Below are 18,975 nucleotides of genomic sequence, written 5' to 3'. Positions count from 1 at the left end.
CCAAATCATAATACACACATTCGGGACAAATTCCCTAAAACTTATTTTTACAAAATCTCCATCTGTCAATGTTCTCCTGTTTCTCTACAGCTTGTTGCTTTTACAGGATGTCAGATAACACATTTCATCTTAGATTCCGATAGTTCTTCTGTCACTGGGACTCACATTTATATGCCCTAATCAAAGTAATCTCTAATCTTGAACTATACCTCCTGAATCCAACACTGGTTTCCCCCCGCATATTTTCTGCTCTGTGGTTTTAGACCTGATGATGATGGTTTTAGACATGGTGAGGAGTTGTAAAGTTTAGAGGAGGGGGTCATTATGAATGCTCTTACCTTTATTAATATTTCTGTAGCTACTGACATTGCTTCTTTCGACTGATAGATAAAATACAGATAAGCATCAATAGCATAAAAGGTGAGATTTTCTGATGGAGGAAAGCATTTTTCTGACATCATATCAAGTGCATTGTGCTTTTATAACTGGGGAGATAATTATATAACTGGGATTTCCCCCCCTCCAGAAATGATAATTGAGTTTGTGTACATTTTTATGTAGACCTGAGTCAACAATCTTGAGGTGCTCCATATGATATACACAATATATTGCTAAGGAACTGTGAGAACCCATTGAATTAACTTGTTTTTAAGAACACTTGTTTAATACTTAAGCAAATGCCCTGTATTTCACCTTGTGAAAAGCATGAAGTATTTGGTAATTCAATGCAAAAACACATTAATCTGTGACAAATCAGACAGGGTCAAGAAGTAAGTGGAAGGTCTAAGATGAAACATGAAATAATACTCAGGCAGACATTACATATACCTTCACCCTGCTGACCCATTTCATGATATCATGCACTTCTGTAATGCTTTAGGCTATGTTATGGAGCCCAGTAGTTTTCAATTTTATGTGATGAAAAAGAGTTCTCATAATTATCCCTCCCAGAGATTATAGCTACTGTGAACTAAAGGAGATTGTGGGGGTGGAGAATGTAGTGCAAAATTACTGTGCCTTGAAAAGATTGCTGTGCCTTGTAATACTGTGCCTGTAATGTTGCATAATGGCCTCTTTACGGCTGCCATTTATGCAACATTACATTTCCGGAGCCACTTTTATTCAAAATGATGGCCACTGGCTGTTCACGGACCACATGGCACTCGAAGAAAGGGGTCCGGTGAGTGGCAGTGGCTTAGCAAATGGGGTCCGCGAGGTCGGGGTGGAGGTGTCTGCCGGACTCCACCCCTCTCTCTGACTCCCGTGACATCCCTACATATAACATTTGAAATTTAAACAGCCAAAACCTATTTTGGTAAGATGCTAGATCTGATGGAGACAGCTGGCATTAATGTCCCGTCATTTGCCATTAAATGTGTGGGAGTAGAGGACAGTCTTAACTTGGCACCAGAAAGATGTCATTGTTCACCAGGTGGGCTTTAGTGGGCAGATAGTTCCATAATCAGGGGACTACCACTGAGAAGACCCTCTCCCTTGTTGCTACCCTCTGAGCCTCTCTTGGAGGAGGCACTTGGAGAAAGGCCTCAAATGTCAGTCGCAGTGTTCAGTTGGTTCATGTCGGAAAATGTATTCCATAAAGTATGAATCTTACTTAGCTTACAGTTTCATCTAAAGCAGTGGTACTTGGCCCTTTTCTTGCCTACTGATTTTTGATGGAGACACTTCAGTGTGGCAGTATGATAGAAATGCATTCATACATGTATCTGATAAAATGGATTCTACTCGATGCATGTAATAGATGCCGCAAGACTCTGTTGTTATTTTTTTTTTTTTGCTGCCACAGACTCATACAGATACCCCTCTGGAAGCACATTTATGTAAATATCAACATGATCACAGGAGCCTAATTTCTATATATGGTAAAATCTTTGAGTTGGACCAGAGTTTGAAGAAGTAATAAGCATGGTGGGCAAGACGTGGGCAACATGTCAATTTTAAAGACAAAGGAATGGTGTGTGCTTTTTATTAGGCTAGTTTAGTTCTTCACATTTTAAAGTGGGGTGGAGAATGCGTGGCCCTTCAGATGTTGTTGGACTGCAAATAGCATCATCCCTGATCAGCATAATTGGTGGGGGATGATGGGCATTGCAGTCTAACAATATCTGGAATGCTGCACATTCCCCATCCCTGTTTTACACCTCTTTTCTCTTGTATTTTAACAGTACTTTGCAACTGGGAAATGCACATCATCTCAAATTCAGTTTCTGACATTCTTAAATTTCTTATATATGAGAAATTAGAGCCACATGAGAAATGAAATTCCTTCAGCACCACAGAAAAGTAAGTCTGTGTGGCAACCAATTACTTTCCATTCAACCTGAAGCCTGAATTCCTCCTCCTCCTCCTCCTCCTCCTCCTCCTCCTCCTCTTCTTCTTCTTCTTCTTCTAAAAAGGGCTGCTGTATTGTAGGGTGAGGATTATGAATAGTGTGAGGCCAAGAACGGCTTTGAACGAGGCAGAGTCCACTTATGATTGTTGTTTTCGATCAATTCCTCTTAAAAAGATGGGATGATATATATATGAATATGGAGCTGCAAAATTCTGTGTATATCTTGAATTTCTAGCTTCAGTTTGGTGACATTAACTGTGGAGTGGTTTAAATTACTAACACAGTGAACTGGGATTATTGCATGTAAGATTTAAAAGTATGTTAGGAAATGAAATAAGGCTGCAGCTTGGAAAAGATATGTATAAATAAGATTTGACATTTCCTTCTTCTGCCTCCTGGCAAAGCCTCATGCCATTTTGATTTACAGATTATTATCTTCAGGGTTTTGATGAGACTTAAAACTGTCCTCCTGCTCTAGAAAAATCCACGAAGCTCATTGGTACAGATTCAAACCAGCCTCTGGCATTAGAAAGTCTCTTTTACTGAAAGGCAGGCTTTGGCTGCCTATGAGATTGTCAGAGAGATAGAGCCTAAAAGCTCATCCAAGTTATGTTCTTGGGCCTCCTGGAAATTAACTTTCTGGTGGCAGCCTGAATATGTAAATGTTATTAAATAGGGTTTTTTGAGTTGAAAAAAAAATCTATTGTACTTACTCTGTCTGTTGCAGCTCATTTGGGATTGCATTTTATGTCGCTTTATCTGTTTCCCCTTATTCCTATTCTTACCACAACTTCATATTCAGGCTATGCTTTTCTTCTCCCATTCCTGCTACTCCCATTAATAAAAAATCCTTATAGTTTTGCTCAGACCAGATGCTTTTAAATCCCTCTTCAAAACCATTCTTTCTTCCTGAAAGTTTGCCCAAGTCTACCATGGAAAAATGCACACAGTGCTGTCTGCAGTCAGATCATTCTATGCTACTCATTTTTAAAATTTAATTTATAAGGCCATAGCTAGACCTAAGGTTTATCTCTGGATCGTCCAGGGGTCAAACCTGTTCATCTAGGTGACACACAGGGGATCCAGTGCTCAGGCAGGGGCGAACCCTGGATGATCCTAGGATAAACCTTAGGTCTAGCTGTGGCCTTAGTCTCAGTGTTATCTTCATAGTGAGCATATGGTAGTTCTGTTAAAAAGAGAACCAGTGTTGTTTAGTGACTAAAGTGTTGGACTGGGAGTTGGGAGAACTAAGTGTTGGATTGGAAGTCGGGGGTCAGGAGATGGTGACTTTGGGCCAGTCACAGACTCTCAGCCCAACCTACCTCACAGGGTTGTTGCTTTGAGGATAAAATGGAGAGGAGGAGGATTATTTACATTGCCTTTGGGTTCCTTGGAGGCAAAAAGGTGGGTTATAAATGTAATAAATAAATGAAATAAATGAAAAACCAGAAACAATGTTGACTCTGCTCCTGATATCCTTAAATTAAGCACCCAGTGCATTGCTGATACCGGAATAATATTGGAATAATCTCCAGCACAATTAATAGGGTGACCATATGAAAAGGAGGACAGGGCTCCTGTATCTTTAACAGTTGTATTGAAAAGGGAATTTCAGCAGGTGTCATTTGTATATATGGGGAACCTGGTGAAATTCCCTCTTCATCACAACAGTTAAAGCTGCAGGTGCTCTGCCCTCTTTTAAATCTGGTCACTCTAGTATACCTCCTGCACCTTTAACTGTTGTGATAAAGACGGAATTTCACCAGGTTCTCCATATATACAAATGACACCTGCTGAAATTCCATTTTCATTACAACTGTTAAAGATACAGGAGCCCTGTCCTCCTTTTTATATGGTCATCCTAGTGTAGTGGGCAACTTGTGGCCTTCTTGTGTTTGTGACCTGCTTTGAATTCAACCCCCTTCTCATTTTACCGCCAATTGTTTTGGCCTACAACTTCATCATCCTCACAATTGGCTCTGGTGGCTAGGGCTGATGGGAGTTGTAGGCTGAAAGTTGCCCACTACTGTGGGTTGCAGATTTAGTCACTAACCCACTGAAATCAATGTGACATTGATTTCAGTGGACCTTCTCTAAGTATAACTAAACCTGCATCCAATCCTATATTTCTACAGAAATCTGAGGTACTTATTCAGCAACAATTTAAGGTATTTCATGCGTAGTGGTTTTTTAAATTTGTACATAGGTGGTGGAATTAAATGTGTACATTTATTACCATATGGGAATCTACTGACAAGTTCAATTTCTATATATTTGCTTATGTAAAATGTCTGTATGTGTGAAGCAGAACCAATGTTGACCTTTAACCAGCAATATTCTGTTTGATTTAGGTATAATTTAAGTGGTCACTAATTTGAGACTTGCATTTTATATCTAAAAATTTAAGAGCACTACAGTTGTGTGCTTTTGATGGGTATATCATATAAATGGAAATTGGATATTGTAATGGCAGAATATTACATAAATGTCTTTATACATGTAGAACTGTACTTTCAAGGGCAAGGAATGGAAAACTGGACATGAAGCATTGGGATGAAACAGGCCTCAGCTCTACTGAAGTAGTATGGGGAATTCATCAAATCAAGATGAGCTGACATAGATAACCAATTGAAAATGCTTAGACAACTTATCTCTGCTGCTTTTTAAGTTAATACCATAATTTCCCAATTCTTACAAAGAAAAGGTAGCATTGGGGGGTCCTGATTTGGGTCTCTGATTGACAGTTGGTTGGCCACTGTGTGAAAAGAGTGCTGGACTAGATGGAGTCTTGGGGACTTCCTAGACGAGGCCTTAGCGCGCCTTCTGACCCGGCTTCCCTGCTGTGCGTCCAGATGACACACAGGGGAATCCGGAGACAGGCTGCGCTGAGGCCTGGTCTTACGCGCCATAAGCCAATGCGCTTATGGCGTGCTTTTTCCCCAGCTCCGGCTTCAGGCCGGGGCTGGGGAAAGTGTGGAGACTTCCGCGGCTTTTCGCGGCTCCTCGCTTACTCGCAAGGAGTTGCAAAAAGCCGCGGACCTGGCACAGCGCTCATAGGAGCGCTGTGCCCATCGGCGGGGGGGGGGGCGAAGGATGGCAGGGGCAAGGATGGGAGGGTGGGTGGCATGGGGGGAGGGCGGGTGTGATCGCGCCGCCACTGCCCGAGCAAGCAGGCGAGCGGCGCTTGCCCGGGCAATGCTGCCCCATCCCAGGCATTGCCCGGGCAAGCGCCGCTCGGCTGCTTGCTCAGGCAGTGGCGGCGCGATCGCACCTGCCCTCCCCCCGTGCCACCCCCCCCTCCCATCCTTCGCCCCCCCCCCCGTTTTAAAAAAATAAGTCAAAAAGCCACTTACCGTCTCTGGAGTCTTCGGGCCAAACGCGGCCCCTTGAAACAAAAAAAAAATGGCGGACGACGCAGGGCTTCCGTCCTCCCTGCGTCTCCGCCGTCTGGAAGCCTGGGGGAGGCACGCTAACGGTAGCGCGCCTCGGCCCCGCCTCCCTGCCGGCGTAAGCCGGCAGGTCTAGCAAGGCCCTTGGTCTGATCCAACATGGCTCTTCTTAGGTTATTATGTTCTTTTTGGAACTGGATACAACCCCTGCTGGTTGTACCATACTGTGACTGCCTAGAATATCAATCCCGTCATGGTGTTTTACATCATTGTGGATGTCCTGTTTTTCTCCCATTTCACTGAGATCCCCTGCACTTCCTCTTGCTATAAGTTCACTGTCCCTTACTGTGCTTGTGTTTTTCCACATCTGTATTGGCTCTTTTGCCAAAAACCAAAACAGATAAATTCAAGCAATCAAAACTATTGTGACCTAGTGTCAGAATCCAAGCTGTCATGCTTGACCCAGGCCAAGCTAACTTGTCGTATTATGATTTGATTTGATTTGATTTATTACATTTATATACCGCCCCATAGCTGAGGCTCTCTGGGCAGCTTACAAAAGTTAAAAACAGTGAACATTAAAAAGTATACAAAATTTAAAACCATCAAAAACATAAACAGTATTTGGAGTCCAACAGTCTTGTGCATCCCAACACTGAAGCCCCTAGCACCTTCAAGGAAGCTATACTGGGTCCTCCAGTACTGGTGTACATGGAGGAATCCCTGGACAGCTTCTCTGAGGACCATAACCCCCTGTAAAAGCCGAAGAGGAGGTCAAACCCTAGAATGCACTGGCACCAGAAGGTGGAGGCACAAGCACCACACTGAGGCAAAGCATGCACCTCAAGAATCACAGCAACTGGGTTCCTAAAGAGTAAAGGACTGCTCATGAGTGGGACCCTCCTCACAAAGAGGACTGTGATGAACTTCAGCTGAGTCCTGGGTGGGCCTTGGAAGTTTTGGCTTCATCAGCTATCAGTTGGTAATTGAGAGCTGCTGGAAACAACACTATGGCCTTAGCTAGACCTAAGGTTTATCCCAGGCTCGTCCCTGCCTGCTCCTGGGTTCCCCTGTGTGTCATTTACATGAACAGGGATGACCCCGGGATGATCCCGGGATAAACCTTAGGTCTAGCTCAGGTCTTTATCTCAGCCTCTAGTGTCTTGACCCCTTGTTTCTCTTTCCTTGTTCCATGACTCAGCCTTCACGTGACTGATCTTTGGATCCCTGCTTGACTCTGCATCTTGACTGTGTTTGTATCTGACTGGTTGCCTATGTTTGGACTTTGACCCCACACACCCCGGCATTCATTCATGTAGATACGGTCACAGACCAACCACTAGAAGTACAAAATATTAAATCAAAATTCACGATCTGCATGCATACTGCAAATGCAAAAATATGTGTAAAACACGGACCTTGAACATGCATCAGACTTTTCATTTGCCTGGTAATACTATGCCTTTGACCATTGCCTGTTTACTGGCTACTCCTGCCTTGAACTGATCTCTTGTTGAACTGTGCTTGACCTTTTGGCTGTTGGACATGGCATTGGATTTGCTCCCCCGATTGCCTTAATGCCAAGTGTGACCCAGCTTAAGTGGGACACCTAGGCTCTACCTAGCATGAGGTATGCCCCAAAGAAGACAAAAGAACAGGCTCTCTCATCAGCCAATCAGATATCTACTCCTATAAAGAATGACCATCCAAAGCCCCGTGTGCTCTTTCATGCAAGTGCCCCTTCCTGCCTGGATACCCTCCTAAGTCTTATGTAGACCCAGTTCCCATTTATATGTAGGTGAATGCCTACGCTGTAAAGTCTAGTAGGATGTTGGGTGAATTGGCCCAGAGCTTCACAGGAGGGCCAGCTCTACCATTAGGCAAAGTGAGGCAACCACCTCAGGCAAATGATTCTGTGGAGGCAGCAGTTCTCTGGCTCTTCCTTCTGAGTTCCCCATTGGAGGGCAGAGCTATGTGAGCCACGAGGCCTGTCCTAATCTCCTAAACTGGCCTGTTGCCCTCAGGTTCGTTGAAGATGCTATCCTGTTACCATTACTGAAGTATGATTGATCTGGCAGTCTGGTCACTTATCTATGGGGGAAGGAAAACCATCCTATCTTTCACCTTAGGTAAAAAAATGTTTTGGACAGGCCCTGCTGTGCAGCACTGTCAAATGGCCTCATCCAGTTTCCATTTAGGCCCAGTAGGAAAGGAGCCCATGTAAGAATACTTTCCCTCTCACATTTATCTTTCTAGGAATTTTGCAGTACAGTTTCCAAAACCTTTATTTGGCATTATCCGTTTCAGTCTTGATTTAGTAATTTTGATATGTATAATGTCTCAAGTTAACACCGAGTATTTCCTAAGCTATGCAACATTAACTCATCTGTTCAAGTCTTCATAGAATTTCTCCAGCTGAGCTGTGAGACCTAAAATTTGACTGAGTATATGCAAAGCAAAACATGCTAAGTAGCAAAGAAAGATATTCAAATACTTGTTAGGTTATTTAAATATTAAAGCATGCTAACATTGAGAGAGCTCCAGCAGCTGTCTCTGTTGCAATGTAATATGGAAATTGTAAAATAGGTATTTGACAATGTGTAGGCAGAATTATGTTTTTCAGGACATTGCATGAAAGAGCCATATTTATCATTGTGTCTGTGTTGTCAAGGTAACCATGTTTCCTTGTTAGGTAGCATTCTTGGTAGGGAGCCTAACTTCCCCTTACCTCATTATTGCTAGATATTACATTTTCAATTCATTTTATGTCAGTTCTCTTGAACAACATCTAGGGTCGCCTCTCCCCCCCTCCAGGGGTTAGTGTCAACCTAGTGGAACAGCCCATGTGTTAGCATATGGATTGTGCTGAATTCCGTGTGTGTGTGTGTGTGTGTTCATTCGGGGGGATTTAAAATGAAAGACAGGTCACAGGAGGGTGTTAAACCTTTGCTCTGCTAGCATTTCCCCTCAAACTGCCTCTCACAGCCATTTTTAAACCAAGGAGTTTACTTCTGATCTTGGAGCCTCACCAAGAGAAACATAGTTGAGGGAGGCAGTTTGAAGGGTGTAGAAAGGATATCAGGAGCTGTTGGTGCTGGAATGTAAGAAACTTCAAATCTGTGTGGGACTGTCTTGTGTGTTGAGCCACCAAATTATAGGCTGGAGCATCTGCCAAGCCAGTCCAGTACTCTCAGACCCTGGACTGGCCCTGTTCACCCAGACTTGCCATTGGCCTTCCTGGATAGAAAGGGCTTTAATAGCATTTCCTGCCTGGGCTGAGACTTTGCTTGAATGACAAAGTCATCTTGGCTTTTGTGTGTGTGTGTGAATTCAGTTCTGGCTCCTACTTTGTCCCATTACTTGTTTGGATAGGCCCTTGATTCTGACTGCCCCCATTTCCGGTCTTCTGGCTTGCAGCTCCTGGCTCATGTCAGAAAGCCGCCTAGAGCTCAACTTTGACAAAAGGGTTGGCAGCCTCTTATCTTCCCAATAGAAATTTGGCACAAACAGTATGGGTCATGCCACTGTAATGTTTAGTTTGTCCCTTGCATTCAGATGTTAGATTTAGGATATATCTAGACCGGAGCTTTTCTGTTGGTGATCTTTGTGGCTTTTAAAAAAATTAACACTTGAGTTGTTTTTTATTTCTAGTCAAGTTAATGCCCCAAGTATTTTCCTCAAACCGTCCCTTTCTATTATGCTGAACGCCACTATATTTAGGTTCCATGTTCCTCTATTTCCCATGCTTATGCTGTGCTGCTTCTATCCTCTGTTCTTCCTTCTGAACCCTGCTCTCTGTCTAACATTAGGAACATAGAAACCTTGAGATGCCGGGGATCAAACCTGGGACCTTCTGCAGGCAAAGCAGATGCTCTACAGCTGGTTCTGCTGGTTTTTCTGCCCTGGCTAATTCATGCTTCTCTGTGTCTTGTTCTTGGCTGTCTCCTGAGGGCAAGGTCATGGCAGTGGATGTGATCACAAGAAACTCCACCCCTCCCCAAAGTGTCACCTGTTAGATAAGTGTCTCTGTCCTAATCACAGGAGGTGAGTGTAATGTAGCCCAAATGGACAGTCCGAGTAGTGAGATATATGGAGGAGAAATAAAGGGCTGAAAATACCAGAATGTTGAAAGTGGAAAGGCCTGTTTTCCTGGCAAATTTGGCATGTGGTGGCCACAGGAGATTTTAGTCTAGGGTGTGCCATTCATATGCCCCTGGGCTTCATTTGGTCTTTTGCGTTGCTTCGGAAGGCCCTGAAAAGGTTTGGCAAGAGCTGGGAAACACTGCCGAGTACTTGGCGTTCTCCTGGAATGATATTTTCTGTACATCCAGAAAACAGGGCCAGTCCCAAAGAAGGAGGAACGGAAAAATGAGTCTTCAGTGGGTTCATGGGAGGGAAAAGGAATGCAGGGCAGGTAGGACAAGCTTTTGGAACATTTCCAGCTCTGCAATCTGGTGCTTAGTCTATAAAGACACCAACACAGGGTACTCTAATACTGTCTTGGCTGCGGTCCCAATGCCAGTATTGCACAATCGAAATTGTTCTGAAGAACCTGCATTTTCTGAATCATTAGAGTATACTTTAGAAGGCTTTTGGGGGGCGGGAATGCATTTACAGTATCATTTCAACTTGTTTACTTGTGAAGTAGACCAGGCTGTGTTCATTCAAAGTGACAGGAATGCTTTCAGCAAAATGTGTCAAAATTTAATGCGGGGTTATTCTATAATTTAATTCTTTCTTAAACTTAAAATATATGGCTTCTTGGAAAACTGGAGGGATATCAGAGAGTTATGTTTTCTATTTCTACGCAAGCCTTATTTGCAATGGATAGTGAGGTTTTGTCATAGTTAGTCAACGATCTCTGATAATTTAAATGTCAGCTTGTCAGCTTGTCCACTGGATTTGTGACTTGTCTTATTTTTGTAATACTAGTAATGATACTCTATTGCTTAAGTTTCAAAGTTCATATAGCTCAACATTCCCCTTAAATATATCTGCTCAGTTGCATGAAGGTATTAACTCTTTTTGCTTTAAGAATGGCCACTAGCAAAGGCATCTGTGACACCTTTCACTCAACTCTTGTGCTGCATTCTTCAGATAAGACTTTTCAAGTGCTGCCTAAATAAGGAAAAAAACCATGGGGAGGTTAAGCTTGCCTTAAGAGAAGCCTGGCATAGGCATTCAACAAGTTGCGCAGAGCACAAGCTATTTTATCTTACTGAACTTTGCTGTTTTTCTAACAGAACAAAAATAAATAAATGAGAATGCTTTATCAGGAATCTAGGGAGAATGAAGAAGAGGAGGAGGAAGATGAAGATGAAGCAAAGGTAGGTGTCTCAGACACTTTCTGTAAAGTTCTAAAGGATTCATTATGTGAATTGTACTAATGTTTTGGAATGCTTTCCTCTTTCTGCTTTAGGTGTTCATTAAGCCTGTGGTTGAGGACCGAAACATGGAACTTGCTAGAAGGTGTACTGAGATGATAAGTGATGTAAGTAAGGGTTTTGGAGTGCTCTTTTAATTCCTTATTACATGGTAATGTTTCTAGTAGCTGTAATATTAAATTATTACCTCAAGAAAGCATCCAAAACTCTGATATAAATTAGTTCCTGAAAATATGTATGCATATGTGCATGAAAGGGCCAGCAGTTTTACTTTAAAATGACATTGTAGGGCCAGCTTATGTCCTTTTCGACTTCTGCTTTTTTCTCTCTATTGCAAAGCCTTCAACATTCGTAATCTGTCAGCAGCAGCTTAATTCGTCGTATAGTACGTCGATATATTTGGATGGGACTTAAAATAATGTAATGCACACTCAAATCCTTTAGAAGTTGACTTTAAAGTGGCATTATAAATGTTGAGTTTAACCATTTTGTTAGGATAGCCTTGAATACTGGTTCCTGGAATGTCAATATCTTATAATTTAAGTATAAGGTTAAAAAAAACCCTAAAGTTCACATTCACAATACTTCTGGCTGTGGCTGAGGTTCATTTCTCAGTCTATCATTAACCCATGATAGGCCAGTTCACATGATGTAACAGCCTTTCATGGGTTAATTTCCCTGTGAGTAACTGTGACACATGATGGCCACCATTACGAATATACAAGCCCTGGCGGGGGGTTGATGTGGCTTGTTGTGTCATCTGAACCTGGGTGGCAGGAGTTGAGAGTTTAGCAACCCTCGCATAACCCTAAAGCAGACTCGGATGGGGCTTGCGTATTCATAATGGCAGAGGGCACATGCCACAGTGCCCCAAGGTTAATTAACGTATGGTGGGTGAATGAGTTTGAGAGAGCGAAGAACGAGCGAGCGAGCCTTCTTTGTTGTAGTGCCTGAGCTATGAATCTCTCTCTCTTAGAGCGGCATGCCTAGTTGCTTCATTGTATAGTCCTTGCTGTTTGCTCAGAATGTAGTTCTTCAGAAAGGCTTTGGGGAATTTGATTATCAGTGGTCATTATTGCTGTTCTCCCTCCCCCGAGGTAGATTTGATTTAGTTTTCTTTTTAACCCCCCCCCCCACTTATTTTCTATATGTGTTTTTAATTCTGTTAGCTTCCTTCAGTTCCTCTTTGACTGAAAGGCAGAACTAAAACCAGCCATTTCTTGGTAGAAAGGTGAAATATAAAACAAATGAATGAATGAATAAATGTACAGTGGTGGCCAAAATTGTGGACACTTTTTGAAATTTTCATGTTTTGCAACTTTGAAACTTTGCATGCTTATAGAAAATGTTCTGTTTCACAAAATTCAAATGTTTATATATCATTTAACGAGAATTAATTAAAGATAATTTAATGCTGAATTTAAAGAGAATTTAATGCTGAATTCAATACAAAAACCAGAATGCAAATATCTGCAGTATAAAATTTTTATCCTTACTTTAGTCTAAAAACAAACAGGTGTGATTGAGTGAAGAAGCGGATTGGAATTGCAAACACTACTGGCCAATCAGAGTCCTTGTTCTGGGGACCAATCACATGGCAGTAGCTGTGATACATCATGTTTCAAGTTGAGGAAAGTCAGTTTTGCTGTTTGTTCTGTAACTGAAGTGCAGTTGGAGATTGTGTGAATATTTGAAGTATTTCTCAAATTAAAAGTGTACATACTATGTACATCATAAATAGAGCAATGGCACAAAAGAAAAGAGTTGATTGGACACCCAGGAAAAGAAGCAGGATTGTTGTATTATGTGAATCAGGTCTTTCAACTGATATATAAACATTTGAATTTTGTGAAACAGAACATTTTCTATAAGCATGCAAACATGAAAATTTCAAAAAGTGTCCACAATTTTGGCCACCACTGTACATGTGTCAGCCCCCATCTGTGATGTCACTGAAGTAGCCACAGATGACACTATAATCTTTCAATCTAAGAACCACCATCTATAATAGGACGATAATAATATTGACCAGTCTTGAGATAATTTACTAAAAGCAACTTCTGCACTTAAAAATGTTTAACTTTGGCTATATTAATGCTCACATTACCCCTCCCCCTACTTTAAGGACCACTGATTTCAAAGGCACGTTCTTAATTCTTTTCCATTCAAATAACTCTGAGACTTAACTATGCTTAACTTTGGACTGTGCCTTAAGTTTTTGTTTAGTGTTGATGCTTTTATTGCATATATAGAATTGGAAACTTGTCAGGTCCAGTATAGCTAATATGAACCAAAAATCGTTGCTTTCCACAAAGAGCCTTCTTCCTGTAGGCCATTGATTTTTTTTCCTAAAGCTCTTTTCACTGATTTAATGGAACTCTGTTGGATTTCTGCCAGCATGAGTATAGTGATGATAACACAAATGTTTAGATGTCCTCACCTACCCTTTTTGCATCTCTCTCTGCATTGACTCAAGCTTAGCGCCTCATTTTCTGAATGAGGTAAATATAAGCAACAAAGCGCAGGATGTTAGTTGAAAGGCTGTCAGTAATCTACTGAGTTGAATTTAAAATGGAGCAGAGTTGTTTTTTTCTGAAGTTCAATTAATATACTGTTACTGAGTGCACTTAGGTACTAATGTATTCTGCCTCAAGTAAAAAAGGAAACAAAAACTAAAAGTAAAGGCTCATTTCTCACACTGAAGAAAGAGAGAGAAAGTGTTCCAGGTACCAGTCCATAATAGATAACCATTCAAGACCTTGGGAAATGATGATAAATCTCTTGAATAAGGATGCAACGTTATTAGGTTTGTTGTCTGATTAAAGGAATCTTATCCGATTAATTGTGTGATATTTGTAGGAATAAACTAATAGGTTTTTTGTTTTTTTTAAAGTGCACTTCGTTTGGTTTTTGGTGATACACGTATCTGTTGGAGGAGACACATCGGCTGCATTCAGACAACACAACCAACAGTGATTAAAGTAGTCAACAGTTAGTTGAATAGTCAACCGTTGGTTATTGTCAGGCAAAAAACACCCCACGGTTGACTATTCCCCCCAAATAACCAACAGAGAAAAACAACGCTCTGCAGAATTGGCTATTTGTACAACCATTGTTTAGTATGTTGTCTGTTGGGCTCCATGGACTATTTCACCCTGTTGAGTTGACTATTTCGGCTGCCTACAGAGACCTCCGGCAAGACAGCGGTTGACGCTTTAGTCCAGCCGGCAGAACTTTCAGTGGCTGATGGGATACCAGTGGGAGGACTGGGGTGGAAAGAGGGTGGGGGACGTGTCAATCAAACACACAGTTGATTAATAGTCAACTCGATGTTGGGGTTAATCCACACCATGGTGGATTATAATGTTTTATGGGGAGTACCCCTTTGATAATCAACCCTGCAGTTGACTATTAACCCACCATTCACTATTGTGTTGTCTGAATGCAGCCATAGTATCCTCCAAGATGTTAAAAAGGCATTCATTCTTGTTTGAGAGTGAAGGGTGAGTGAATAATATTATTTTAATTAATTTTGTGCACCACCTTGGAATTTGTTAATAAAGGCAGTTAATATCAGTAATTTATTTATTTATAAATAAATAAAACAATAATAAAGAAATAAAATGTACTATGCAAGCAACTGTTTTTTTAATTAATTGATATGATTACCAGTATGCTACTGTCTATGTTGCAAAGAATACTATGAAGACACATTTCTAAGATAGGCTTTCTATTTTGTAAATGTAAATACCAAATAAAACAAAGAGAATTCCAGGTAGCTATGTGCCACCAAGCCCCCTTTCAAGGGGTACAAGTAAGTTCTTATGTGCATGATTTAATATAACAGCTACTTCAATCCAGTCATATTACTGGGAGATATCCAAACATAGATGCTGTGTCCATAATTGTGAACGATCTACTGCCTGCACTCTTATGACCCTGAACATGATCTAAGATCTATAACTTTGATATAGATTTTAGATTATGCATGTAATAACTTAAATGTATATTCAGAGCTGAAAGTATTTTACAGTTACTAAATTGTTTCTAGTTCCTAACTTTATAGATGCATAAATTGAGGCTTAAATAAAACTACACTGAATGATCCTGTTCAGACGACATGCTAAGCCATAGCGGTTAACCATTTTGAGCTAAACATTATGGCTTAGCGTTTCATGTGAACCATGACTTAGCGGCTCAGTTCAGACAACACGTTTCTCAATGGTGGTTTTAGAACTCCACGGTAGAGTTTTTACACCACCGTTGAGAAATGTGTTGTCTGGAGGGAAAACTCCACCCCACGGTGGAGTTTTTTGGTTTTTTTAAAGAAAACACTCCACGCTGAATATCCACTGTGCAGAGGACAGTTCCTGATCAACAGTTGTGTTCTGCATTGTGTGGAGGGCTCTGTGGAGTTTCCTGTAGCATTGAGTGGACTTTTCACACTGGCTACAGAGTTCCCTGGCAAGAGTGGCGAAATGAGCAAGTGCCACTCTAGGAGATCTGCTGGGATTTTTTTTCTTTCAGTAATGGATGATGGGATACCATTGGGAAGTCTGGGGGGGTACAGCAGGTGGAAGAACTGCCAATCAAATGCCACATTGACTTTTACTCAACTCCATGGTAGACACACTCACACAACGGTGGAGTTGGAACATGTTGTGTAGTGAGTACCCCCTACAAACTCAACCGTTGAGTGGGGTTCAATGCGTAGAGAAATGTGTTGTCTGAACTGAGCCAATGTGTCATGTGAACCATTCCTAACCATGATGGTTACATAACTATGGTTTAAACACACTTTCAAACCATTTGCTGCAAAAGGCTTAGCAGCCTAACTATGGCTTAGCGTTTCGTCTGAACAAGCCCAATCTTTTCCCCATTTCAGTTTTCAAGCTAAAAATAATTTTTGGTGAGAAGTAGAACAATTTTCTCAAAAATGCTTTGATTGTGTACCCACCAGTGAAATTGGTTGAGTTGGGAAGCACACAAGATAGGGCCTTCTTGGTGGTGGCTTCACAGTTGTAGAACTGTCAGTGTATTCACTCTAAATAAAAAAGGATTTTACAGACCTGAATGGTAAGGGTTAACCAAGCTCCTGAAACAAAGGGAGCAAATTGCACCAGCCAGGGTGTACAGATTAGCAGCACCTGGGATGTTGCAGGTCAGGCTTGAAGCCCTGTGTATATATTCTGTAGATAATGTTCATATTGTTGTTGGGTAGTTGATGAAGTTAGTGGTGGTGGATGGTTGTTAGAAATTATATTTGTGATTAATTGGACCAGCAGACTCTGTGTCTTTCTTCAGACTGGAAGAAGGGAAGCAAGTACTATGACAGGAACATGCTCCAAGTTAACATTAATTTGGCCTCTTCAGTTCTGAAATTCACAAAATACTTAAGAACATGTATTTTTGCTACTTCCGTTTCCTCAAGTTAATTTTTGAGATCTGAACCAGGTTTCCCTCATGCAGCTAATTAGCTATGTTCACATTATGCTTATGTACTCTGCCTAATCTATAGATACATCTCTCTATTTCTTTAAATTCTTACCATCTGATTCTCTTTTCTGACCCACCTCTTCCCCCACCTCATTCCTTTGCAGATACATTATAAGGAAGAATATGAAAAATCTAAAGGCAAGTGCACGTTTATATCAGACACCCCTCAGCTAATCCACATGAAAAACCTCGCTGCCTTTACTTCTGAGGTATGGCACATACTATTTTGAGAATTGTTTGGTGATATTTATTGTGGAGTGACATACACAGCAGTGGTTTACCAGATCTGCACTCTGTTTTATGAAGCAGCATTAGGCACCTGTATTTCAATAAATTACAAGACTTTGAACTGTATGTAATCTGTAATGTATATTAAAAGTTGAAAATATTTTACATTTATTAATTGTTTTGAGTTCCTGATTTAATAGATGAATAAATTGAGGCTTAAATAAAACTGCACTGAATGTTTTCCCCATTTCAGTTTTCATGCTGAAAGTAGCTTTCAGTGAGAAGTAGAACAATTTCCTCAAAAATGATTTGATTGTGAGAATAAGCACCCCCTCAAAGTCTGTTCAGTGCTGCTGTTTTACCTATATCCTGTTGTTTTAGTACCTTCCCTCTGTCCCCACCATTTCCTTTGTTTTTCTGAAAATGAGTCATATGAACAGTCTCAACCAACTAGGAATAATGCAGTTAATCAGATTATGTTTATGCTGTAATGTTATTAAGTGTGTGTGTATGTGATTTGTCCATTTGGGTTTGGTTGTATGATGCCATCATTGAAGGCAAAGTCAACTGAAAATGAGGGCAGTACTTCTTGGACAAATCATATTGGTGAGCTCAGCGAATATGAGATCATGCAGTCAGCAGGAGGCATAACATTTATAATAAGTCACTTGAATTGGTTAAAGCATTAGAAAACACGAATTGTAAATTACTAATCTCAAAGTGTTTAAAAGAGTGTCCCAGGGACCATAGGATGGCTAAAAAAAAACCCTTCCAAGGTCTGAGACAATGAGTGTCATCACATGGGGGAAAATTGCGTTTCCTTACTGTCACTTCTCTGCCTGCACGTTTGTCCCTCGTTACTTCCTCTTTCGAAAGAGGAAGTAAACAACGTGTACGGGCCCATTCAGTGGGCCTTTTTGAATGCGCTGCTTCTCCTGCACCCAGCAGGAGGTAGTGGCAACTTCGATCTGAAAGAATAAGTGGGACTTACTTGGGTTTTTTTTTGTCATGTGAAGAAAGCTACAAGGGGCAGGAGGTGTGCGGTACGCAGATGTTATTAGAGGTACCTGCGAAAATCTGTGAGTGCCCAGCAATGAGCATGCAATAAAATGCTCATCTGATGATGCCCAGTGATACATCTTTGAAAGGGGGTGTTGTAGACCTGCCCCCGTCCCTTCACAGCCAGTGAAGAGAGAACTACATCGGCCACCTCACTAAGGCTGGAAAATCAACTTTGAACAGAGGGAAAAAGGGCATTCCAGGGGGGGGAGGGGAGGAGACTGAGAGGCCAGGATATGAGTTATTCTGAGCCTTTCCAGTCTCCTTCCCCTTCACGTGCCCTTACAAGATAGGCTGAAAAGCCTATCTAGTGACAACATCATAGAACAGAGAACAGGCAGGAAAAGACTACCCCCAGTGCTCTTCCCACTGCTCTTCCCACTCTGCTGGCTTCAGCCTGACAGGGCACAGGAATCTTGGAAGCCTCTGTGTTCTGGGGCTTCTGAGCAACGAGGGCACAGTCCATAGGGTTGCGCCCTAAATTGTTGATAGAAAATGTAGCTTTTCTAGTGTCTCCTCTGAGGACGCAGGAACTACTCAGCTCTCCATGTAACAGGGAAGACAAATTGCATTCTGGAGCTAGATTTTTTTAAATTGCTTTTATTAGGACTCTTTTAATTCTAAAACTGAGTGAATGTCATAGAGGTGCACATAAGTGGAAGCTGGTAATGGATTTCAAGTAGCAAACAGGAATTTCTTTAGTAACTAAGGGCTCATCTACACCAAGCAGGATATTGCACTATGAAAGCAGTATGAAAGCAGTTTATAAAAGGCAGGAGCCACACTACTGCTTTATAGCAGTACTGAAGTGCACTGACAACTGCTGGGGCCATATGCCGCTTTATCCTACTTGGTGTGGCTCCTTCCTTTTATATACCACTTTCATAGTGGAATATCCTGCTTGGTGTAGATGAGCCCTACATTTGAGTTAAAAATGAAAGACAGTGTTCAAGACCTGAAAAGTGGATATAATTAGCCCTTTTAATTGATTTTATTATGTTTATCAGGTGCTGCATATAAATTAGTTGGGTACTAGCTCGTAACCTTTAGCCAATTTGTTCTATATTTT

General features: G+C 41.4%; 2 protein-coding genes across 4 annotated transcripts in view; both read left to right on the top strand.

Moving 5' to 3' along the window:
• LOC134399692 (LIM zinc-binding domain-containing Nebulette) overlaps nt 1–18,975 on the top strand; it is a 181,354-nt gene that overhangs the window by 93,699 nt on the left and 68,680 nt on the right. The window lies entirely within an intron of this gene.
• The window catches only part of LOC134399619 (nebulette-like), a 56,775-nt gene continuing 48,573 nt past the window's right edge, over nt 10,774–18,975 (top strand). Inside the window, exons 1-3 of the mRNA XM_063127706.1 lie at nt 10,774–11,066; nt 11,159–11,230; nt 16,724–16,828. Coding sequence (XP_062983776.1) covers nt 10,998–11,066; nt 11,159–11,230; nt 16,724–16,828 — 246 coding nt within the window. The 5' untranslated portion in view covers nt 10,774–10,997. The remainder of the gene's footprint in view (nt 11,067–11,158; nt 11,231–16,723; nt 16,829–18,975) is intronic.

This window comes from Elgaria multicarinata, chromosome 1, assembly GCF_023053635.1.
Source record: "Elgaria multicarinata webbii isolate HBS135686 ecotype San Diego chromosome 1, rElgMul1.1.pri, whole genome shotgun sequence".
Lineage (NCBI taxonomy): Eukaryota > Metazoa > Chordata > Lepidosauria > Squamata > Anguidae > Elgaria > Elgaria multicarinata.
Note: the sequence above shows the minus strand (reverse complement) of the source record. Positions and strands in the feature narration are given on the sequence as shown.